Here is a 26,992-nt window from a genome sequence, read left to right as displayed (position 1 = left end):
TTAGGTTCATAGAATAGCATAATATCATCAATATATTGTAAATGGGAAAGTCTTAAACCTTTGTCTCCAATTGATATACCACTAAATGTGTTTTGCCCTAACTTCCACCATTATATAGCTAAAAGCTTCTACTACCATGTTAAATAGAAAAAGAGACAACGAACATCCTTATCGAAGATCACTCAGCAACTAAATAGGTTAGTAAGAAAGCCATTAACCATAATAGATACTTAGGCCATTGATATGCAACATAATATTATATATCAATAATTTTTTTTGTAATCCTGTGTTATAAAATTAGATGGCACTCGAAAATATAGTTGAAATATTTTTCAAACTTAAAACTAAATCATATATTATTTATTAATCAAATCAATTAATTAGATTGGTTTCAAGCTTAAAATTCATGTCCAAGCCCGACTTGAATTGGTTAGGCTCGTAAGTTTGAACTAGTAGCCCAACATAGTAGTGTATTAATTATCTAGCGTGGCCCAGTCAGAAGAGATTATTATATTAATAAATTATATATTTTTATTTAATTTTAATTTAAAAATTTATTTAAAAACATAAAAATATGAATATAATATATTTTTCCTTATTTTGATAATAAAATATAGCATAAATGGATGGACTAGGCTAGGCTCGGGCCTAGGCCTAGGTTTTCAATGTTTCCAGCAAGCCTAATCTGGCCTGACCCTTACTAGAAACCTTTACTACATGATAATATTGATTTTTAATCTTGATATTTTTGCTCAATTTTTTCCAATCTTGACAAAAATGAAAAGAATAAAATTAATTTAATTAAATAGCAATGAAATTTATAAAAAAAAATCTATGAAATCAAATTTACTGCTGTCATATATATTTAAAATTTAATGTATTGAGTTAATGTATATTGAAATCGGAAAATCAAAGTTAATAAATTTGGAAGTGTCGAATAGGTTGGATTAAGTTCAATGTTTTTCTTTTCTTTTATAATTGGGAGAAGGGGGGATTCGAACCCTACTCTATACACAGGAGATCATACACCAATCAATGAGCCAAATACTCATATGCGAATTAAGTTCAATATTGATGAGACATCAGTTGGTAATTTAGGTAGGGTAGGAATTGGAGCAATTTTACAGGACACTAGTGGTGAAACACTTTTGAAATTTTATAAAATTGTGGGAGTATGTGATGCCAATCATGTAGAGATTTTGACCATTTGTGAAGCCTTTTTCACTGGTCAGCAGATACTTAAAAAATTTATAATTTAAATTATGAGTTGAAAGTGATATGTTAAATGCAGCTGATAAAATACTTTGAAATTTTAGTTTAATACACGTTTTACGGGAGACAAATTCCGAGACTGATGAGCTGGCCAAATAGGGTGTGTTAAGGGAGGCTGATCATATTGAATTTAATGGAGTGTAAGAGTTATGGATGATATAGATTACTTGATTTTGTAGAAATATGAGTGAAGTAGGAGGTTCGGTTTTAATTTAATCCGAATGTAAGGGCCATTCAAATTTTGAGAAGTTGTACTCGTTTGGGTCCCTATTTGAGGTGATTGAGTTGGGATTTTAAACGAGTGTTGGGATTTTCTGAGAAATGATGGTTTTGGGCAGGTTTAATATCCCACAGTGGATATCTTAGTGAGCTGATTTTTCACTAGTGTTTGGATATCCCTATATCCAAGCTTTTTGCTTTTAGGGATTTATGCATTTTATTTATTTATTTTTGTATTTCAATTTCCTTGTAGCAATAAGTTCAAAGTATTTTTCTTTAACATCTAGCAATAAAATTGTGTAATTCTCAAAAAAAAAATAAAATTGGGAATGTAGTTTATGTTACTTTAAAAGTTCATGACAACCTTAAATGGAAGCAATGATTGAAAATTAAGTTAAACATACTTTATTGGAGGAAAGTAAATCATATAAAATCAAAAGATAATGCATATGACATATATGAAGGAATTAATTTACTTACCAAGTATCGTGTACTGATTGAGTAATTTAGGCGAACAAAAGGGATGGATAATCAATTGCATTGCGTTGCTAGAATAAATGGAAAGTTAAACAAATTTCTTTTTCATTTATTTTTTTCCGTACAAAAGGAAAGTAAACAAAATTCTTCGATGAATTTAAACCCTAAATATAGAAAACAAAAATCAAATACAATGACTACGCATGATATTTAGGAGAAACTTAGGGTGATTTGGTGTAATAAATTAACCAAATCAATGAAATAAAAAAAAATGATGAAATCATGAAAATCATTTATTTGATTCTCTAATGACACAAAGAATGTGTTGATTAGCAATCAAATTTCGCGAATTAAGGAAGTCCGCTTCACAAGTTCTAGAACATTTAGATCAAAATCTTCTCTCATCTATTGTCTTCCAAAATAGAAAAAAGAAAAAAACATACAGACAAGAAAAGAAAAAAAATTCCCATTGACGTCACATTGAATGTTTGGTCTAAATTTGTATAATACTTAAAAAACTTTTAAATAGTTGATTAATGTGTAAAATAATAAGTGATATTTTAATTAATGGTAACTAGTAACAAATGATTATTTGATTCAAAATAAAAGCATAAGAACTTAATTAAACATAACACAAGAATAAGAATTTATTTAAATTTTTGTGGATAGTTCAGAATTTTTATTAAGTGTTTATAATTAATTATTGAATTTATATTTAATAACATTATCAATATATAACAATGACTGAGAATATAAAAGGTATATTTAGAAATCCACAATTAATTTCTATATCTCAGAGTACAATTCCAACTAGTAAAGAGGTTAAGTGGCAAGCTTCTGAAGCTGGCTGGTTAAAATTCAACGTGAATAGCTCAACTTTATGAAATCCAGGTCCAGTAGAATTGGCGGTGTGTTGCGGAATCATGATGGTTCGATTTTACTCAAATTTTCTGAAGTTATAGGTGAAGGGGATGCAAGCTTAACATAAATTTTGGCCATTGAGAAAGCTCTTCTTTTATTTACTAGCTGCATGGATCATCAATACTCTAATTTGTGGGTGGAAAGTGATTCCTTGAATGCTGTAAATTGGGTGAATAATCCTCTTAATTCTCCCTGGGAGATTTGGACTGCACTGAATTCAGATTATTAACTTGCAAAAGGAAATTAAATACCATGCTGGAAATTATCATATATTTTGAGAAGTGGGAATAGTTTAGCCCATCATTTGGCTAAGGAGCTAGGGTGCTTTGAATGGTAACATATCATCCAAATTTCTGAAATTTAGGAGTTCCTTTGCTGTTGGACTTCTTTTGCAGCAGGCTGTGACGAGTTTGAATTTTAAACTGATGTATATTTCTTTTATGCTTGGACTCATTTTGTGTAAGGAGACACATGCAGTACACGAAGGTTCGGACATATATATCTATTTGCATGTCGGTGGGACAAACAAATTAATATGTCCTAATTCTGCAGCTTCACATGCAACATTGTAGTTCGGAATCGGATATACTACAATTTGGGACAGCATTTTAATCTCTGCGCTGTGAGTTAATATGTTCAAATAGCTTAACTAGTTTAGGGCTGGATATCCTTACATTTAGCCTACTTGGTCTAAGGGGTTTTTATTTATTTCCCCTTGTATTTTTATTTCATTGTAAATAAATCCTAAGGTATTTTAGTTATGGCAATCAGCAATAAAATTACATATATTTTTTAAAAAAATTATTGCTTGATTACATAATGTCATCTCCTAAATATACAAACTTAACAAATTATTTTCTTTTTATGAAATTATTTTATTTTATGATCTGAACATTCAGTTAGATAAATAATCAGCCATCATTTAATTGCCAGCCGACATATATATATATATATATATATATATATATATATTCCTTAATTTCCTTTGGTTGGATCTTCTAATTTTTTGCATATTATATTTGTACTTATTCATTTGTTCAATAAGTCATTATTAAATTATCATCACTTTTATTATTATGTAATTTCAGAAGTTCACTGCTTTTATTATTTCAATGAACCTACTTATTTTGTAACTATATATGTCATTTTTTTTTACTGGTACTATATATGTAATTTGATTCATAAATAATTCATTGTTTTTTATTATTTTATTAAACTTATTTGCTTTGATATAGCTTCTTAATTAATAGTTAGGAGTAGATTTTCTCACTATTAACATAATAATAATCTCACTATTTATTTCTCTAATTTTAAAGATTTTAAAATTTCCCCTGAAAGAAATACCGGAATTAATCACACTGTTAATTTAACAAATTAATTTAATTACTTTTTAATTCCTCCCTCATCACGATAATAAATATGCTTTTATTAGGATTGATTTTCTTATGTTTCTTCTATAATTAATTACGGAATCAATTAATATCAATATTTAAGAACTTTCCTAATCTACCTTATTATACCATGATTGAACCCATTTCCTTAAATAAAATAAGAGAAAAAAATGACTATTAGTTTAACCTTTAACCTTAATTTCTACTATTTTTTTTTTCAAATCAAACTAATAACTTAATTGTTTTTGGTTCAAAGTTTTTCACTAAAACCTTGAAAAAAAGAACAAGAAGTTATCACAGTTCGCCACCGAGAGACGAAGAATCTTTATCCAAGGCCATGGATAACTGTAGCACGGCTTTTAGTAGTAATTCTCAAACTCCAATGTTAAGCCATCCTCCTGTGAGCCGCTACAATTTCTCTATCTCTCTGCCACAAAATCTGTTTCGTCGCAGCAAGTGGGGTCGTAAACTTGATGATGATGCATTAACACAAGCTTTGATGGATTGTAAGAATCCAACTGAAGGATTGGAGAATTATGAGGAGTGGACTGTTGATCTGAAAAGGCTGGTCATGGGTGTAGCGTTTGCTGAAGGAACTTTCGGGAAGTTATTTAGAGGAAAATATAATGGAGAGGATGTTGCGATCAAGATATTAGAGCGACCAGCAGATAAACCTGAGATTGCACAGGCTCTGGAGCGGCAGTTTCAACAAGAAGTTATGATACTTGCGACACTGAATCATCCAAATGTTGTGCAGTTTATAGGAGCATGCCGTAAGCCAATGGTTTGGGGCATTGTCACAGCATACGCAAAGGGAGGCTCAGTTCGACAGTTTTTGAAAAACAGGCAGAATCGTCCGATGCCATTGAAGTTGACAGTGAAGCAAGCATTAGATGTTGCAAAAGGGATGGCATATATTCATGGACTCGGGTTCATTCACAGGGATTTGAAGTCAGATAACCTTTTAATTGCGGCAGATAAATCGATAAAGATTGCGGATTTTGGCGTTGCACGTATTCAAGTTCATTCCGAGGGAATGACACCCCACACAGGAACATACCGTTGGATGGCCCCGGAGATGATTCAAAACTGGCCTTACACGCAAAAGGTAGATGTTTATAGCTTTGGAATCGTACTTTGGGAACTGATCACCGGCTTGCTTCCTTTCCAAGGAATGACAGCACTGCAGGCAGCTGCTTGCGTGGTTCAAAATGGTGCAAGGCCAGCCATTCCCAAGGATTGTCTCCCTATTCTGACTGAAATAATGACCCGTTGCTGGGACGCCAACCCTGAAGTTCGTCCTCCCTTTTCCGACGTTGTGAATATGCTCGAGACTGCTGAAACTGAGGTCATGACAACTGTTCGCAAGGCTCGCTTCAGGTGCTGCATGACTCAACCAATGATAGTCGACTGATGGACAGCTTTTAATTAATTAACTTACAACTTTCTTTTATGAATTACAATTTTCTTCTTTCTCCTCTATTTAGCAGTTTTTGGGCTTTGTTCTGAATGTGAATGTTGGAGTTTTACTAGTTTTCTTTAACTTTGTTTCTGGATTTGGTGTTTTGATGAATGAGATTTTAGATTGCTGTCTCACTTGCTGTAATTTTGTTTTAACTTAAATTATTTAGACATTTTGATTGGATTTTATGAATAAAATAATTTTAATAATAACCTTCGATCTTATGAATCAAATAGCAAAGACAGATTAAACGCAATTAAAAACTTCATGATAATGAAAATGTATGTCGCAAAGACAGGTGATCGAGGATGTGATACATTTGAATTCATTTCTAAAATAATTATCTTCTCCTCTCCATTTTGATAAGAAATAACAAAGAGAGACAAAGGAAAAGGTATCAACCAAAAAGCTTTTGGAGAAATTGCTAATAAAAATGCTTTTTATAGTGTTTGGAAGTCATGTGATTTAAATAAATGTCATGAGCTTATGAATAGTTTTAAAAGTGTTATGATTTAAATAACTGTCATCATCTCGTGAATAACAAGTGTACACTTGGTGATGGGTAACAATATCAAATGAATTAAACATCGGCCCATTAAAGGTTAAAGAGTATTCTAGAAAATTCATTTTTATCTTTCTAGATAAGCTAGAAGTGCACTATAATAATTACAAAAAAAAATAATACTGCAGATATATGTTAGCAATGAGATGAAAGATGGAAATCCAAAAAATATGGTGTTGAGGTGATATAAGAAGCTCGGACCCAAGAGACTAAGCATGTAGACCTCGAAAATACCAATTTGATGAGCATATTGTAATAATTAATCTCTAAAATACTTTAAGGAGGGATCTCTGATTCATTACATAACTTGAGTTTCAATAAAATTTATTAATTAGGCAAAAAGCACTCTAAAAGGAAATTACATAATATTACAAAAGAAATTAGGATTTTAATGGGGTAATTACATAATTTTATACTTTAAATACTTAATCGAACATTTGATTATAATTCAATTAATGTCATATGTGTGATGACATTGCCTTTTCCTTTTCCCAGTGTATCCATTGCCTTATTTAGGAGTGTATTTGACCATAAAATAAACCTTTTATACCACTAATTTGAATAATCTTCTGTGTAATCACTCCTAATTTTATTTTTTTGGAACTGTGTGAAGAACATCAAGCTCCATTATCACCAATTAAAACGGACCGCCACAGCAATCCTGTGCTTTGTAAAAATCAGTATAAGACGTTCCAATGCAAACTGCTGTATGATTGGAAGTTTAATTAAAGCTTTAAAATCTTATAGCTATCTTTCCGCCAATTAAATGCATCCACACAAATCAAAAAGCTGTCCCAACGCAATCTGTTGAGTGATTAAATTTGTCTGAAAATCAGTAAGATGTCCAACGCAATCTGCTGCGTGATTGGAATTGTAGTTATAATTCCGTCTATCTTTACTTTTAAATCTATTTTAATGACATAATATTTGAAAAAGTATTTGAATTACTGATGAAAATTTAAATAAATTTTAATTCTTCTATTATGTTCAACCATCACTTTGATTATTATGTAACCTCATGCACAGAAGTTCATTCCTTTTATTATTTCAATGATCTTAATTATTTTGTGACTATCATGTAATTTGATTAATAGAAAATGCATTATTTGTTATTATTTTGGTAAACTTATTTGCTTTGATATAGCTTCTTAATTAATAGTTATGAGTAGATTTTCATTTAGTTTAATTTTTAATTTTGTTTGTATATATGTATATTCCAATTTGGCTTTTTTTCAAAAAGTTGTACCTATCATTATTAAATTAAGAAATTAATTTTGTGAGATTATTGACATTTTTGAACTAAACTAGTATAAATCAGTGTTTACAGGAACAAGTAAATAAGCTTAATTGTTAAGTAACATTACATAATAATCCCATTATTTATTTCACTCTTTCTAAAGATTTTGAAATTTCTCTTCAAATATCAGAATTAATCATATTGTTAATTTAAACAAATTAATTTAATTACTTTTTTTAAAAGGAATTTAATTACCTTTTAATTCTTCCTTAAGTCACGATAATTAATATACATTTATTGGAATTGATTTTCTTATTTTTCTTCCTATAATTAATTAGGGCACCTGTCACTATCAATATTTACAAACTTTTTTAATCTACTTTCTTATTCCACGGTGGAAGCCATTATCTTAAGTAAAACAAGCCAAAAACCTGATTATTAGTTTAACCTTAATTTTTATTTTTTTAATCAAACTAACTACTTATAATTATTTGTGGCTTGGGCCTTTTAGTTACAAGGATGACTTTCAATAAACAGCACAATTCATCTTCCTTACTCAATCATGTTATAGTGATATTGATATGTTTTTGAGATCAAATCTTTTTTGGGACACAGGCTCCATCAGAGATGACAAGTGCAGAGCATACTTAAGGATCTGAACTCACGAGAGAATTGTGCCTATTTCCCTATAAACCCTAAGAAAGAAAGAAAGAGATTTAGAAACTCATATTGAAAGAAACACACAATTTTATTTTCCAGAGGTGTTTTGCCTTTACCAGTTACAAGAGCTTCATTTTTATAGAGGAAGGGAAGTGATGCAGACATACTTTGTACAGTAATAGGATAAGGACTCCATACACATGTTTTACAGCACAACACACTAAAGTACTAAAGTAAAAGTACACCGGTACATTAAAGTAAAAGCATACAACACAATTATTAGTCATTTTCAATCATAGTTTGTGCTAGGATCTGAAGTAAGACTAAGCTCCTCTATCATCTGCTGTTTCCTTTCTCTACATATGCACATATGCAGAGATAAGGCTTCGGGGTCTGTGTCACAATGTCCATGACACGTTTGACGTGGTGGCTTTATGGAGAGACGTGCAAGCTTTTCTTCATTTATCTCACCGTAATCCCACGGGTCTTGAGACCAGTCATGAGAATCAGGGATTCCGTTATTATATTCTTTTAATGCTTGTTTGATCTGATCATGATGAGGACCAAGTGTTTTAGGGAAATAATCCCAGGACATTTCTATTTCTAGTGAAGGCTAAATATGATTAGGGATTATTCTGTTGTGCTGGTAAATGCGTCTTTCAAATGTCCTGTGTTCTTGATCAAGTTCCCTGATATTGCAAGGGAATGACTTGTACACCCATGCTGAAGTGAATGCACAAAGTTGAGTAGCTTTTCCATGTGTCACAAAGTATCGAAGCTTGTAGACAATAAACATGACCATTTCTTTCTGCTTTCCTTTCTTTGAGATGACCATTTTTTTCTAGTGTAACAGTGGATAGAACCATGTAAGGATATTAACAAAATTCTTTCTCCATGTTTTTATTTCTCCATTTATTACCTTTTTAATGAATTCTAAGAAATCTGTAATGTGAAATTGGATGCCAATATGATATTTATGAGTTAAATACCAAAACATCCATTTCAGTTCTTCAAGAAATTTCATGAATTCATAGTAGAAAGGGTGGATGAAAGGGTATTTTGGATGTAGGCTATAAGGTTTGAGGATGAGACCACCATATTATTTGAATACTTCAATTTGATATTCAAAAACTAGCTATTCAATTTTTCTGGTGGAATGTTCCTTCTTGGACTAATTTGAGTACTTAAAGAGGGTAATCAGGATGAATTTTGGGTGTAACTGGAATGGAGGATGAAGAGGATGAAAAAGATCCTGTGATGTAAGTGCTAGGTTTGGGTGTGAACTTGGAAGGTTTTAGTCTGAACATTAGGATTTTGGGATCTTGGGAAGGTCTAGACAGGAAGTCTACAATGTGATTCTTTTCTCCTTTAATGTGTTTGGCTTCAAAAGAATATTTAAAAAACCATTATGCCCATCTCAACAGTTGAGGATGTGGGATTGTTTTTTGTTTGAACTTCAAAATCTGAGGGAAGGAAGACATGTCCATTTATACTAAAAAGTGGTATCCAATGAGATGAAATTCAAACTTTGAGATTGCTTTTTTTACTGCAAGGATTTCCTTGAAAGTGGAGTCATAATGCATCTTGGAATTTGAGAACTTCCCACTTTTGTATGCATATATTTGTCTCTTTCCCTGTTTTTCTTCCAAGAGAACTTCTCTTAGTATTTGCCACTAGCATCAGTTTGGAGGGTTCTTTTACCATCAGAAAGAATCTTAAGAGGCTCTAAATCTTGTAACTTTGACCTGAGTTCTTGGATAGCTTTGGTTTAGGCGGATCCCCAATTTGGAAGGTCTTACTTGAGCATTTTTTTTTTCCAGAGGATTAGTATATTTTGAAAGTTTTAGGATAAAATCTCTGAGATAGTTGACGATGCCGAGAAACTGTTGAACTTGTTTCTTTGTGAGATCTTGGTCTGAAAATTAAGCAATTCTTGTGAAATGTGAAAATTTAGTTGGTATTTTCCTTGGTTGATATGCATTCCAAGGAAATCTAATTCAATCTTGAACACTTGCATTTTTTTTTCTGAAAGTATGACCCCATAATCTAAAGCCAATTCTATAAATTGTTGGAGAAGTTGCACATGGGCTTCTTCATCTAGGCTAAAAAAAAGAATATCATCAATATAAATAAGGGCTCAGTCCATGATAGATTGAAAAATTTTTATCATGGCCTTTTGAAATAATGATGGTGTTGTTTTGAGTCCAAATGGTAGAATGGTCCAATGATAATGATGGTTGGGTATACAAAACCCTGTATTTGGTCTTTTTGTAAGATAAATGCCTAACTGTCAAAACCCTACCTTGATATCAAATTTTGAGAAGACTATGGCATTAGCAAGACTTGAGAAAATCGAGTTTCTATTAAGCAAAGGAAATTTATTATCAAGAAAAAAATGATTGAGAGGTTGGTAATTGATAACCAATCTTAGTTTGCCTTTAACTTGTTCGGCTCTTGTGTTGACATAAAAAGCTTAGGATGCCCATTGGGAGTTTAATGGCTCAATTAAACCTTACTGTAGTAATTCCTCACATTCTTTTTCAACTAACTTTTGATGGTCTAAATTCATACCTGAATGGCTTACTTTGATGGGATTAATATCTTCATGAAGCTTGAATGGTAGCTTAATAAAGAATTTCGAGTTCTTCTGTAGAGGATTGTTGCATTTGAAGAGGAACTCTGAATGAGAATTAGCACATGCCTTTTCTTTGAGCAGCTCAATTATCATATGACTGTGTTCATTTTACTGCTAAAGAGAGTATAATTTTAAGATATGTATAAATGGTTTGAAAGGGTACTTGTACTTGATCTCATTTGGTAGAATCCTTAAATGTTGGCATTCGTAATAGATGTCAAAATTGACAACTTTGTCCTTGCTAGGTAATCTGATCTAAGCACTTAAATTGTGATGGAGCATTGGGAAAAAAACTGAATGGTAATAGGCTTGTTGATCAGATGGGTGGTAAAGGTTTTATCTAAAGTAGTCTTGAAATGCCTTTCATAAGGTATTTAGTATTCTGGGGGTAATATTTTTGGATTCATTACTATTTGTGCTACTCTTGCGTCAAAAAAGGCTATAGTTGCAATTGGCTTACTGTATTTGAAGGGTTATATTAAAATTGGTATAAAAGGTATTGATGGTTCAAGAAAATTTTGGATTTTCAATTAAGAAGGAAGGTGAACCCAGGATTGTGTCATGAAGAAGTCTGTTGCTTTAATGTCTGGATCAGGAGTGAAAGTTTGGATAGCAAACAAAGTTTTATTTATGGGTTCTTCTTCTACTAAAAAGATTAATTCTAGATCATCCTCATCCAAATTGATCCCTGTCTTTTGTTAAATTTCTTGGAACATCTTTGTGCCTTTTTTCTCATTGATAAGACATTGCTTTGCAAAATGTCCTTGTTGATTACAAATAAAGCACTTTGTTGACTTAGTTTTCCTAGCTGGGCGCTTCTTTTTAAGATATCTGCACTTCGTTTTATATCTGCGATGAAAAAGAAGTGAGAAGGAAATTTTTTGGATATTTTGTATTTTCTAAAATGTTTCCTTCTTTATGTCTTGTAGTCACAGTTTTGAGGGCATATTATTTGCCATTCTGTTCTTTCACAAGCTTTGTCTAAGTCTTTGTTTCCTACAAAATAGTCTTGAACTACCTTTCTTCTGTGGTAAATATCTTTAAGGGCAATATAAACTTTTTATTATATCTCTCTAGGGGTTAAAGATAGATCTCTTTTCTCTGCTGCTAAAAGGTTCTAGTAACTACTGTCTGGATTGGATCTGGAAATGAGGAAAGGAATACTTGTTTAAGGCTCGTAAATGCACCAAAGATATAAAATAACTTTAACATTTTTTGGAAGTGTTTATCGAGGCCTACTTTTTTGAAAGAACAAGATTTTTTCTAGAAAAAATCTTTTCTCTGTCGGGCTTTGACATCATCAGGACTTCCAAGAAAGTATGTATGGATGATCTGAATGACTTGTCCAAAGTCTTACAAGGCTAGGAACTGAATTTGATATGTTTGAGAAATAGTATTCCACCACTTTCTTAGTATTCCTATGAATCTAGACACGAATTCCATGAGAATAGTATAATAACTTTTTTTAGACAATCTCCTAGTTTCTAAACATGCATGGAATTCTTGGAATCTTTCTAGCCATTTGGTTGGCAGAATGTCATCAATGGCAAATGTCAATTTTGATACCATTGGTGCTGTTGACCTTTTAAGAATGTGAGAAGGTGTTGTGTCTTCATAAACGTCCATTTCTTCAACTTTTATCCTAGAGTTGCTTGCCATAAATTGAGTTTTGCCTTATTTTGGGAAGTATCCTTCTGCAGAGGATGACTCTTCATTTAAAGAGAATCTTGAAGTTTTAGAAGAAGTTGAGGATGGAGATGTCTGGTCTTCTAGGATTGCTTAGGTAGAGAAAATCTTTGGAATTGAATTTTCTATGTATTCTTTAAGGAAAGAAGTCAAAGAATTTTCATTTTTGATCATCAATGTTTTTGGTTCTTCTTGTTCTTTGATGACAATTCTTGATCTCTACCTTGACTATGGAGTTGTAGATCCTTCTTGTATTGGCCTTTTTTCACTGGCTTTTACAAATATCTCATTAGAATCAAAGATCTTTTTTGGTTCTTTCCTCTTCTTTTGTCTTTCTTTCTCTTTCTTTTGAGCTTTGAGTTTTTTGTAGAGGTCAAAAAACGTAACCTTTGTAGATGGAGGTGGGAATTCAATTTGTGTTATAAATGGTTATTCTGGTGCCAATAAAACTCAAACTTAGTCTAAATAGATTATTCATGTCTGGTGATGGAATTCTTCTAGTTTTGTGAAGAAGTTTAATTTAGGCCTTGAGTTTCTACTTCTTTCTGTTCTCTATACAACTAGAATGGAACACCTTATTCTAGAACTTCTCTAGAGACTTGTTTAAGTCTATTTTGCAGAAGTTTGATCATATCACTGGCAATTCTGAAATTTCATCAACCTTTTCTTCTACCTTTTGGATTTTGTCATGAATAATGGTGACTTTTTGATTGATTCCTTTTAACAGAGAATTCTGAGTAAGAGAATTTGCTGTTTGCCAATTCAACATTGCTTATACTACACTAATTTTGGTTGGTCTTCCCATTGTATCTGCTTGGAGTGGAGTTGGGATTTGGATGCATGTTTAAATTCCTTCTTAGTAAACTCCTCTAGTGGAGGAAAATTATAATCATAAAAAAAGTCTGAAGGTTGGAACATACAAACTAAGGGAATTAAAGGAGGGGCTTGGGTTTGCTGAGGATAGCTTTGTTTTTGAAGTCATTTTTTCATCCTTTTATAGCACGGTAAGATGGGTTTCTAGGAGGTTGGAGGTAGCTGTTTTTGAGAAATGGGTTTTAATGGTGGTGGCTTTGGTGCTGCCCATTCTAGGGGGAACATATTTGACCAAATATTGGTACCACCCTTTATCTTCTCCCAAAGGTCTGATTCAGGGATCTCCATCTTGGTCCCTTCTGTACATTTCATGGTCAGAACATCTTGACTTCTATTTTGGCTTTTTGTTGGATTCTCTGTCTGGTTCATAATTTGCTTTTAGACTTTCTTCTAGGCATTCTTCACATCTATAATTTTTATCCCATGGACAGTGTCCAGTAAGTGGGTCTGTGAAGTGAAAGATAGGATTCCCTTTTTGGTTAAAGCTCTGGATCGGCTTTTGTTCTGGACTAGGTTCATCTTCTGTTGGCCTAATCATTAACATTGTGGAGAAAACTGGTGGTGTTGATGATTCTTTTAAATGAGAGTAATCAAACTTGATTTCTATTGTTCCATTTGCTATTTTTGTGAAATGGGTTTTTGTGGATTGAATAGAACTTGTGGTTTCATGGAGTTTTTCATAATTGGTCACCCATTTTTCAGGAAGAAGTTTGGCCAGATCATTTTTTGGAAACAACTGTGATAATTATCAGGTACACTACAACCAATGATAGTCGACTAATCTATAGCTTCTAACTTACAACTTTCTTTCTTCTCCTCATTTAGTAGTTTTTGGATTGTTGTTTTATGTGGATCTAGACCATTGGTTGTGGAGTTTTAATACTTTTCTTTATGTTTGTTTCTGGATTTGGTGTTGACCAATGAGATTCTAGATTGCTGTCTCACTTGCTAAAATTCTGTTTTAATTTAATTTATTTAGATATTTTGATTGGGTTTTATGTATAAAATAATTTTAACAGTAACCTTCACTAATAATTCTATGTATAAAATAATTTTAACAGTAACCTTCACTAATAATTCTATGTATAAAATAATTTTAACAGTAACCTTCACTAATAATTCTTTCTTCTACCTTTATTTATAATTCTATTTTAAGATATCATACTTGAAAAAAATCTAAATTATTGAAAAAAATTTAAACAAGTTTTTATTCTTCTATTGCGTTCAATCAAACTCTTATATTTTTATTTTGATTAAATAAACCTTTACGACTAATAATTAATTAATTGTCATTAGTTAAAATTCACTTATCATTTTATACATATGTGGCATTGACATAAAGGTTAATGTGAAAAGTGAAAAAGTCACGTGACCATATTATCATATTATATCAACATGTCATATCATCATCCATTGTGACATGACATGAATGTATTTCAGTGTTACGTGACATAGAATGACAAGTGATATTTTGACTTACGACTATTAGTCAACCATTAGTTATAAAAGGTTACTTTGCTCAAAATAAAAATACAAAAACTTGATTAAACACAATAAAAAAAAACTTATTTGAATTTTCTTAAACTTAAATTTTCACTATAAAGTAATATTTGCATAATCAATCACTTTATCAATGAAGCCTTTTCATCCAAATCATGTTATAAACTCATTATATATTTTATATAGTAAATTATTAATTATTGTACATACTTACCATTGAACCAACTACTCAAATGCTAACTCATGGATTTATGAATTCAATTGAATTGATACTTCTATACATGATTGTTAGTTTTTATATATCTAATGTGTAATAATATTTTGTTAATGTATTTTTTTGGCTAAATCTTTTTTTATATGAAACAAAATTAAATATTTATATGTTCTTTAATGCTATTAAGAATTGTAAATTATAGATTAATAAATATTAATTGAACTGTGGAAATCTATTGGGCCTTGAACTCCACAATAAAATGGGAATCTCCATTCCGTCTCATATCTTCCATTCTCGAATATAACTAGTGACCTTTATTACACTTCTAAGTTCTTATGGTTGGAAGCCCCTCTCGGACATGTTGATTAATCACTTTAATTAATATATTAGCTAGTTAATAGTAATTTAAATGGTATAAATATAATAAAAAAATATTGATTATATTTATAGATATAAATACTAAAATTACTTTTACAAAATTACAATTGATTTTTAGGAGAGGTTATTGGTACTTCCTATTGTCTATTCACACTCCTCGTTAACAACTTAACATTGTAATTTCCTAAATTACCTTCACTTCAATAACTTCTTTTTATTAAAGTTAAATTTTAATTCAATATATTAATGTTTGTCTATTCACTCTCTACAATATTAATTATTTTTATCTTAACTTATCGAAATTTTAACAATTTTTTATTATAATCACCACTTAATAAAAAGGAGGAGAGTATTTCTCTAGAAAAAACTCATACGTTCGTATACTGAGGCAAATTTATATAACAAACTCATAGAAATAACTTCAAAAAATATTATGAAAATAGCATACTTAATTTTTTTTCTTCCACAAATTTCGAAAGGACAATTTTATGAGCCGAGATAATGTCTTTTTTTCCTTTACTTTGGTGAAATATTAGAGCCTCTATAATTTCCACCTCTATGGCATCCAATGATAACATATCTATCTTTGTTGTGATTTTCAAATGATTTCTTTTGAAGTTCAAGAAATTGTCCACAATATTTTCTTGACAATTAGTATATAGTTCTTGTAAATTATCTGTAACATGTGAAACATAAGATATTTTTCATATAAGGAAACTTAATAAGCATCACAATAGATAACTAGTTATATATTCTAAATAAATAACTATGTTAAAACTATAAAAGATTCACAAAATTGGATGCTAGTACATTTCATGTTTATTAAATAATTACAAGCCCTATCAATAAAAGAAATAATAAAAAAATATTAATAAATATTTTATGTCCGTTTACTAACCGGTGTGTTTGTTACAAATCTATAACTTTATATAAAAGGAAACCCCAATAAGATTCCCAAATAGTGCCACGAAGGCACATCAGCAAGGGTGTTGCAGGTCAAAAGAAAAGTTGCCAAGTTTTCTACGTTGAACCATCAAGGGAGAGCTATTATGAGATTTGATCTTGAGTGAGCCGCATCACTAGTGGCCTATATGGGTGGTGGGCCGTAATTGACAAGACTTATCAAGTCAAATTCTAGTGACCTTAAAAGTGGAGACAAATATACTGAACATTCAACAAAAAGTAAGGCCATTTGATTGGTTAATCAATTCCAAAATAGAATAGGAAATATCAAGCTTAACAATAGATTCATTGAATCCATTTTCAACCCCAAAAGCATTCATCAATTTTGCCACCAAACAACCTTATGAACAAGGGCAGAGGGAGAGGAGTGGTAACCAACACTCCTCAATTTTTAATTTTTTTAGTTTTTATGTGTATAAAATTCAAAATATCTAGCTTTATCACCTCTACGTAGAATAAATGAGTTAGTTTGGANAATTATTTTTCTTGTTTTCCTTTTTTCCTTTAGCTCAAATTTTGAAATTATTTTTCTTTTCTTTTTTTTTCTTCCTTCATAATTTTTTCCTTTTTTTCTTTCTTTCCTTTATATTTATATTCAACCCTTTTATTCTTTTTTAATCATCCATGAATTGAAAGCACGAAAGCATGTCGAGCACAACTTACGATGCCAATCTAATGTTAATATTTCCTGGTTGCTATATGCTTGTTACAATGCCTAATGTGAAAATCTAATGTTTATGTCTATTTATATTGGTTAATCTGAAAACTTATATTTAAATTATTAATGAAATTTTATGTTATAATTTAATTTTATTTCAAAAGTGATTAATTTTTTGCTCCGAATCGAATTATTGATCAGATCCATGACTTTGTATGATTACTCTTTATCCATCCTTCATACAAAATCCTGAATCTGTTACTGCGTATGAGTTTGTTATTCACTTTAACTATGGATGGAGTGTATTGAGATCTAAGAGATTTCCACTTGCATCAAAAATTGGAATTGTTACAAACCTAGCATCTAAACTTGCTCACGATAATATTGAGCTAATTTTCTTTATTTTCTTTAGTTAAAGATTCACAATAATCTTCTTTATTTCCTCTTTATTCTGTCAATATTTTATTCCAACTTAAACTTTGTACATCTCAACTAAAATAGATACAAAGCAACTATCTACATAAATTAATTTAAAAAGAAGTTTATGTTGAGTAGAATTTCTAAAATAAAAAAATTATTTAAATGAAGAAAAAAAAACATATTAGAGGAAACATGCCAATTTAAGCATTTAACTATAATTCCAAGCTGTTGTCACCATTAGGACAAAATATTTCATTAAAGTTCATGTTTTCCATCATCAATTTGTTATTGTTCCATGGTTAGATTCATCTAAAATTAATGAATTGAATGCTAAAAAAATGAAGAGTCGCAAAGAATATAAGAAGTTACGGAGAGTTAAAGGTACGCAAACTAAAATAAATAATAATTTCCATAAAAATCATGCCAGCTTTACATATCAAAATAATTTGAAAATGGTGTATCCACTCACCTAATTGAAGACTCGATTGAAACTCCTATTCGGTGAAATTCGTGGAGTTTTGAGTCATTCCAAACATACAATAATGATCACATTCACTTCCTAGATTAATAATCTTGAAATAATATTGGTTCTAGGTGCTTTCAAAATTTATTTATTTTTGTCTACAGCTATTTCTCTAACTAAACCCATTTTGGAAACCCATAAATCTTCTACTCTTACCTTAGATGAGCTTAGATGATAAATAAAATCTCAAAACCTTTAAGCTTTAATCTCCAACAAAATTTTGGGCATAAAAATAACATTTTCAAAATAAAAAAAATGAGATTTAAAGATTATAAAGATTAAAAATGTCACATTTTTCTCAAAAACCCAAAACCAAGCTTAAAATTATAAAAAAAATGAGGATTTTTTGTTCAGAAATGAGTTGAGAGGATTTAAAGTTAAGGTTTTACCTCTGAAATCGACAGAAGGTTGAAACCCTTGAATGATAAGATGCATTTATAGTATTGGGTGTGAACATATGCTTTTACCTTTTTTATTTTTGTGCAAACGACGTCATCTATCGATAGATCGGGGTTATATATCAATAGATGGGCTTCAAAGCCTTTTTTTAAAAGCTTTCTAGTTGCTATTTATCGATAAATGGGAGCCATCTATTAATAAACCTAGCTATCTATGGATAAATCTGGTCATCTATCCATAAATGTTCTTTAGCGTAACTTTGAGAAAACCTTTTTATATTGTATCTATCGATAGATGAAGAAAATTTATCAATAAATAGGCTTCAGTAAAAACAAAACTTAAAAACATGTCCAATTGAACTCTTTTTAACACCAAAATTATCAAATCATCTTGATGCATCAAAATATGAATTTTTTCAACATTAAAACTTAGTTTTGAATGCTTAAAACACAAAATCATCATACACACCTAATGATTTCTTAACTTAGCATTTACATTAAGGTGGGATTTCACACATCTCTTCCTTTTATAAAAGCCTAGTGTGAGGGGAAGGAACATGTCATCTTTTTCTTTTATGAATCTTGGTGTTGAGGTAAGAATACCACAAGGTCAAGTTGGGTGAATGTACCAATTTTTCCCTCATTAAGCCAAGTGTGGGGATAAGAACAGAAATGAATTAGGTGAAAGTACCTATTCTCCCTTTATCTTGTTAACATTATGATTTGATATCTTAGTCGTATAATGCATATTGTAACAGCTTTGATTAGTGATTTGATGATTATTGTGCTTATATGGAAATGAGGATGTGAATGGATGATGTTAAACGCACGAGTCTGAGAACTCCTTTCTCATTTCTCCTTGCAAATGTTTTGTAAGTTGAGCTTTATATGTTAATTCCTTTTTATGCAATTTGAGTTTCAAATACATTTATGGAAATCTTGAAATAAAATTATTGTTATTGGAATGATTTATATGAATATTATGTGTTTTTGCAAAGTATGGTTTATTACAAAAACTCTTCCCTTTGGCTTATGCCTTTCCTTGTGTCCACTCACAAAGTTTTTGTAACTCACTCATTATTTTTCTCTATTTTGTTTTATAGATCAATAGCTTTCTTGGCTAGGCAACTGGTGGAGTAGTATGTTAGCTCATTCGTGGTAGGTGTGATAGAGCCTTTTTTCCAACCTTCTAATGTTGTACACTCTACAATGTGTCGAGTTTAGTCCTTGAATTGTCATGTTGATAATGAACTTGATTATGTAAATAATGTTGATATACTCATATTTGTTTATGCTTCCCCACATTATGTTAAACCTTGGATATGGGTGCATGTGAATGATAAGACTATGGTGGATGAACCATAGTAATATAGGAACACAATATGTGTTGAACCACAATTGTTATGACATTGAGAATATTTATATGAAATATAAGGGAAACCACACTTACATTGAGAAGTTTTGTAACATGGTGGATATTCATGGTTTATTTGCTTTACTAATTATGAATGGGAATGTTGTGATTGTGAGGGATGACTAGTGTTGTTGATTTCTCACGTAAGTGCACGTATCATTAACAAGTAATATAGTAGTGAAGTAAAGTATCGTTCCCACGGAGAATTGTTTAATTCCTACTGTTAATTACTAAAATCACAACACCCTAATTTTATCTAAACAATTAAAATAAAAAAATTAAAACTAATAAACTAAAACTAAAATTAAATAGTAAATAAAAATCACTTAACTACTAGACTTAAGATTATAATATCCCTCAATACTTCATATGATTATTGTCTCTCTCTCTTAACTTAGTTTAATGGATTAAATTGCTAACCTGAAATCCTAAATTATTTATAAGTCTTTGTCAAGTTTTTCATAAAAATACCTCTCCTATTTAATTTACTTAATGTCTATGCAAATTAAATTGAAAAAATATTCATTAAGTTTGTACTCTAATCCTGGCTACGTATGGCTTCTAGGAGCATGTCTACCCTATATGTTAATTAAATCACTTAATCAACTAAGTGCATTCGATCATACGCTATTTTATTCAAGGTCTACCTAAATCTCCTTCGTTAAGGTGTAACCTAGGTTTCCAATTAAATCTAATTGGTGATCAAGCAATTAGAAGCATTAAGAATAGAATAAAATAAACAACTTGAATCTATCAAACATAAGTAAAAGAGAGATAAATAATTCAGATTATATAATGAGTTCAATAATCTTAGATTAAAAATTTAGTTCCCCATCAAGTCACACATTATCATCGAATAAAGTTTAAACAATAAAAACAAACTGAGAAATAAAAGAATGATCAAAAAGATAAAACTCAAGAATTATAATCTTGATCTTCCAAGTCTTCTTGAATCCTTCAAAATCTTCTCAGCTTCAATGACTTTGTGGCTTGACTCTCAGCTTTCAATCTGGTGTTTTCTTCCTCGTTCCCCTTCTCTGAAATCCTTCGAAAGGTTGTTTTTATAGGCTTTAGAGTTAGACCAAGTTGGGTGAAGAAAGAAGTCAATTTCAGCTGGGATTTCCATATCAGACTATGAATGTCACAACTTTGCCCAATTAATTAACAGAAATTGTAATTACTCTAGGACTACTGTAGTGCATCAACTTCAACAAGATTTTTGACCACCTTTCACGCCGAACTGGGCAAAGTAGTAAACATGAAAGTTATAGATCTTTCTCTTAGCTTTCCAATGGTCAAGAATCACTTCATTCGGAGCTCTGTAGAGAAAGTTATGGCCAAAATACTAAAATATGTGCAGTGCAAGTCTGCTCCTCGAAATTGCTCTCTTTCTTTTACTAGAATTCTTCTTTCAAACACCTACAAAAGCACAAATAAATCAACAACAGCCTATCTTAACCACATTAACACCAAATTAAGCATAAAATTAACTATGATTAGATTGACTCACTTAAAATAACTAATTTAAAATAATTAAATAAAATCTACTAATTTTTATGCATTGCTACAAAAACTAAGCCAAATTATTATCAAAATTAAGCTTAAATAACTCTATATTATAGAGTTATCAACTAGCTCATGCATTATTGATATAGCCTTGATAGCGCCTAGTGGGTTATACTCATGTAGGTTCATGCGCCGATCATGATCCCTTTAGAAAATAAGATGTGACAAAATTGGAATCAAAGCTCTAGGTTGTATAGGTCCTAGGATTTTCTTGGTCATATTACGGAGTGTTGGAATTATGTGTGAGAATCTTGTTTTTACTTTGTGTACCCAAGCACAAATCAGAAATGGGAAAGTCACATACAATCCCTTGTTTGTTTTCCAAGCTTAGTTCCAATTTATTAATGTCACCTAATTATACACCGTTAGATATTGAAACGTTTGTGTAATTGCTCTTGTCTAGGTGCGATCATGCTGCCTAGGATTTGAACAGCTTCTAGAGACATAGTATAGTAGAAGACTCTCTCTTTCACAAGGTCTGATGCCCACGCTAGGGGTCGTGGAAGATATAGTAGAGCAGCAAATATAGTGAGGATTGAGACATCTACTAATGATCATGTGGAGAATAAAGCTCTAGAGGTTGAGATGGGACACCTACTTGGGAGTGTGATTCTTGAGTAGATAGTAGCTGATATGCATGTCCTAGGCTAGACTATGAGAGTTATTGCTTAGGAAATGTTAGGGCAGATACGTCAAGGTGAGGAACCATCTACTATTCAAGCATTGCCTAGTTCACAAAGTTAGGATGACACTCAACAGTTTGAAACTATAAGGGGTATGTTGGATATTTCTCAACTAGATTTCTTAAGGTTGAAACATCCCTTTTTCCATGGGGTTTGATGCGTCGAAAAAGCCTTAGGCATTTCTAGATGGTATAAACAAGATTTACATTTTACATTCTGTAGGATATTCTAGTACTAGAGTTGTGGAATTAGTTGGATTCTGATTTAAAGATGTGGCTCAAGAGTGGTATGTATCATGCATAGGGGTAGGATGGCAAGTGCTGTTTCGATCACTTGGAATGAGTTCAGTACTATTTTTTGAACCGTTTTCTACCTACTAATGTACAACATGCTAGAGCTTGAGAGTTTAAGGAGTTATTGCAAACTCCGGGACAACTGAGTATGATGTTATGTTTACACAGTTCACTCTATATACACTATATCTTGTCTCTACAGAGAAGATGAAGATTAAAAGATTTATGGATGGGCTAGTGGAACCATTGTTTAATGGAATGGCTTGCCAAGATTTTGATTCCTATGCCTCAACTGTGGACTGTGCTTAAAGGATAGAGATAAGGATAGTTAAGCCTCGAGCAACTAAAGATAGGTCTAAGAGGGCCATGACTAAGAGCCACATGGATTCTAAAGGTTGTGGGCAATTTTCTTCCATAGGACAACCTAGAGACATTCAGTTTTCTCGTTAGGGGAATAGTTCTAGGAGTAGTAATAATAGACATGATAGAAAATATGGCAAGCCACTTAGACAATTGACTGCAGAGTAAGACCATTAGTTTATTCCATTATGCCCTACTTGTAACACAAGGCACTAAGGTGAGTGCTGCAAGGAGACCTTATCTTGTTATACTTGTGGTCCGCTTGAACACATCACTAGAACTGTCTTAAAGGTCGACAGTCACAAGGATCTACCCAATCAGCCATAGCACTTGCTCTCATTGCTGCACAGCCTATCAAAAAGACTAAACGATCTAAAGGTAGAAGTGATGATAATGCTTCTTAAGGTAAAGCATCAAGATTTAGAGCTTAAGGTATAACTAGTCAAAAACAAGCCAGATTTTATACATTGACCCCACAAGATACACAAGCATCCAATCCAATTGTCTCAAGTTTTCTACTCATTTGTTCTATTTATACATGAATGTTATATGATCTTAGTGTTACACATTCATTTGTTTTCCCATATTTTGCATCTAAGTTGAGTATAGAGTACTCAAAAAGGGAGTAAGATTTGGTAGTTTCCACAACCTTGAAAGGTGAGTATAAAGCTTGTGTGGTTCGAGTTAGGAAAAAGGACACCCAAGCAAACTTAGTACTGACAAACATGTTAGATTTTAACATTATCCTTAGGATGGATTGGTTATCTCCCACCTGTGCTAGTATGGATTATCACCATAAGAGGGTAAAGTTTGTGTACCTTATAGAGACATTGTTCTATATTTAGGGAGATCGCAATGTGGCCTCAAGTAGTGTAGTGTCAACCATGACTGTTGGTAGATGCATGAGACACGAATGCCTAGAACTTTTGGCAATACGTAGTCTTAGATACATAAATGGAAGTGGGTAATGTGGCAAATGTGCCAATTGTGGGAGATTATATTGATGTGTTTCTAGAAAAGTTACTTGGTTTACCTCTAAAAAGAGAGATAAAGTTTTGTATAAACTTGATGCAGGACACTAACTTGATATCTATACCACCTTACTGAATGGCACCAATAGAGCTTAAAGAGCTCAAAGACTAATTAGAGGACTTGCTTGATAAGGTTTTCATATGCCCTAGTGCCTCACCATGGGGTGCATTAGTATTGTTTGTGAAGAAAAAGGATAGATCGATGAGGCTTTGTATCGACTACATGATAACTCTATGATATAAAGTTATTTTGCCACATTTTGATTGTCAAAAAATAGCAAAGTCCTTGTGTTTTTAAGTTAATTTTATGTAGTTTTTATATTTTACTTTATTTAGTTTAATGTATTTGAATTATTTTTAATTAGATTAATTTGAGTTCATTTTAATATCAAAAGTCTTAATTTGAGAAATCATTGATTTAGTCTTCATTTTGAAGGCTCTCGAGTGTAAAGAACTTCATGGAAGTGAAATGTGAAAAATGGTTAGCTGCAAAATTTGTTAAGCATATTGTGGTCTTTTTACCATAACTTTCTCTACTGAACTCCAAATGAAGTGATTCTTGGACCAATAAAAACTTAGACTGTTGGTCCCATTGGAGTGCTAAAGGGGTAAATAGCATAAAAAATTTTAGGTTCATATTTTTTGAGCTTGTAAAGCACTTAATCAACTAGAGGAATGAAAGTTTAAAATTTGTTAGAATTAAAAGACACCAAGTAAGAAAAGGTAAAGAAAAGTAGACAGTGTAAAAATATTTATAGTGGTTCGATCCTCTTGACCAACATCCATTACCTTGATCTCCCAATTAAGGATTTTCAACCCAACTTCACTATATTAGTGGAATTAAAAGCTTCCACCAAGCTTTTACAAGGTGAGCATTTAACTCAAACTCTAATCCCTTATAATAAGATTTAGATTGCTTTTCACACTCTAATTCCCAAGAAAAAGAAGTATAACTTATCACCTCTACAGATCTAGCAAGATTACAATCAAGCTCAAACACTTTATTAGGAATAGGAATGAAGAACAAGTGTTTTTGGTGAAGGTTCTTTGGCTTTTTGCTCAAAATGGCTCTTGGTGCTTCATTTTCTTACTTATTTGATCATTAGAGCTTCCTCTATACATGGGGAGACATATTTTGTTGTTCAAGATAGTTTCTAGTTGTTAGGAACAACTGTAATGCCATTTTAGTCGTTATTTTGTCCCCTAGTGTTTAAATTCAAAAAAGCAAACAGAGTTTTGCTAACTGATTACTGCCAAGCTCTAACCGATTAGCCCTTCTTTGATTTGCATTGTCTCGTCGCTCTGTTCATAGTGTTAACTCATTAAAAGAGACTTTAACCGATTAAGAAATCTCTGTTTTCAAAGTTCTATATTTAGCAGACTTCCTTTAATTAGTTAATCTTCCCCTTAACCGATTAAAGCCTCACTTCCTTCAACCTTAACTGATTAACATTAGCTTTAATCAATTATAAAATCTTTGTATTTGAATTTCTCCATTTTGGCTTTCCTCAACAATTAAACTTATTTCAAATTTGGATTTTGGCACTTGTAGGTACTAAGGTCTTGTGCTCTTAACTAATTATCCCAATTCTTTAACCGATTAGCATGTCTCTGGTTTTAGCTTTCAGCACCTTCTTAATCAATTAAGCATGGTGCTAACTAATTAAGGCTTTTCTATCTTGCTTTTACCCAGTGCCCAATTATGCCTTAACTAGTTAAGGCTATTTGTTAACCAATTACTAATGTTCTATCTTCATTAATCACTTTCTTCTTTTTTTTTCTTTAACTGATTAACTCTTCTTTAAATTTAGCAAGCATCTTGACTTGCCTTTAATTAACAAATTTGTTAGGGGAATTAAATAATATCCTGCATACTTAAATAGTAAAGTTAGACATTAATGAATAAGGAATGTTTTATTATCATCAAAAATATATTGAGTCAACATTCTCCCTTTTTTTTATGATAACAAAATACTCTTAGATTAAGAGTGCAATGTCTTTAAAACAATAAACTTGCTGTGTAGATTTAGGGATTGCTCCCTTTAGATGTATGCTCCCCCTTAGTATGTGTGCTGAAAAAATAAGACATATAAAAAAATATTTTATATGTATATGCATAAATTTTTCACACTTATCAATAGTATATTATCATTAATGGCACATAATAATTCAACGACACATTTCAATCAATATAATTAGTAAGCAAAAGCATGCCACAATTCATGAAAGTTAATACAAACCCAAACAAACATAACATAGTCATAAAGTCATAAATATAACCCCATAAAAACATAGCTAAAGTATAAACCCTTAAAAGCATAGCTAAAGACTAAGTTTGTTTTTCTTAATAGATTACTCCCTAGTTGGTTCCTACTTTCTACTCTCTAATCTTTTCTCTTGCTTGTCATCATCCAAAAAGGAAGATCCTATTTAGAGTCTGAAGAAGGTGAGGATTCATCAGTGCCAAGATGCATTATCAATTGTTGGGGGAAATGAGTTGAAAGGGGAATCAGAAGCTGATGAGATGATCTGAGGGTTTTAGGCTTAGAGGGCTGTTTAATAGTGGTCGAGGCCAATCTTGCTGATTTTCTTCTTCTGAACGTGGTGGTCTTGGTAGCCATTGCTTTCTTACCTTTCTCAAAGGTTTCTTATAGACTGATCTAGTAACTATTGTCTTGCCCTTGTCTTAAACTTATTGTGTTGTAGTCTTCTCTGGTTTCTTTTAAGCTGACTAGGCCTATTACTTCATCTTTTCTCTTATTTTTTATTGGTAAACTTCAACTTCTTTGAGTAATTCAACAATAAACTTTGACACCTCTATCTTTTCAGATTCTGTAGGTAATTTCTCATATGCTCGTGCTTCTGTTGACTCTTCTTCATTCAAATTTTCTTTTTCAGCTTCCATTTCTTTTTTTACTTCTTTTTCTTAATCATTCCTGTCTATTATTTGTTCACTTTCTTTTTCCTTCTCAACTCCTACAACTGTTTCTTCTCTAGGATTCACTTCTTCATTCTAATCCATGTTGTTGTTTTTAGCTCTTTCTTTCCCATTTTCACCTTTATGGTTAGATGTAGGGATCTCAAACTGCTCTATGGCTGTTTTCTCGCTTGAAGCACTTTGTCATGACCCAATTTCTCGGGCCATGACCGGCGCATGAGCTCAATGAGCATAGCTCACTAAGCCCAAGCAAGCCTA

The 26,992-nt window shown here is 31.6% G+C and overlaps 1 protein-coding gene across 1 annotated transcript; it reads left to right on the top strand.

The window, feature by feature from the left end:
- LOC18589403 (serine/threonine-protein kinase HT1) lies at nt 2,709-5,694 on the top strand. Its single transcript, XM_018126837.1, has 3 exons — nt 2,709-2,818; nt 3,442-3,511; nt 4,537-5,694. Exons 1-3 carry the CDS (start codon nt 2,709-2,711, stop codon nt 5,692-5,694), a joined length of 1,338 nt encoding a protein of 445 aa, XP_017982326.1.

The sequence above is a fragment of the Theobroma cacao genome, chromosome 9 (genome assembly GCF_000208745.1).
Source record: "Theobroma cacao cultivar B97-61/B2 chromosome 9, Criollo_cocoa_genome_V2, whole genome shotgun sequence".
NCBI lineage: Eukaryota > Viridiplantae > Streptophyta > Magnoliopsida > Malvales > Malvaceae > Theobroma > Theobroma cacao.
The sequence above is the reverse complement of the archived record's forward strand: the minus strand, read 5'-3'. Positions and strand labels throughout refer to the sequence as shown.

What these genes read in the sequence shown, in the direction of transcription:
- LOC18589403 (XM_018126837.1), top strand. Translation starts at nt 2,709, where the DNA reads ATGACTGAGAATATAAAAGGTATATTTAGAAATCCACAATTAATTTCT. An exon ending in CAAGCTTCTGAAGCTGGCTG is followed by an intron (nt 2,819 to 3,441) that starts GTTAAAATTCAA and finishes CTAATTCTGCAG; the next exon opens with CTTCACATGCAACATTGTAG. An exon ending in AGCATTTTAATCTCTGCGCT is followed by an intron (nt 3,512 to 4,536) that starts GTGAGTTAATAT and finishes TTTGGTTCAAAG; the next exon opens with TTTTTCACTAAAACCTTGAA.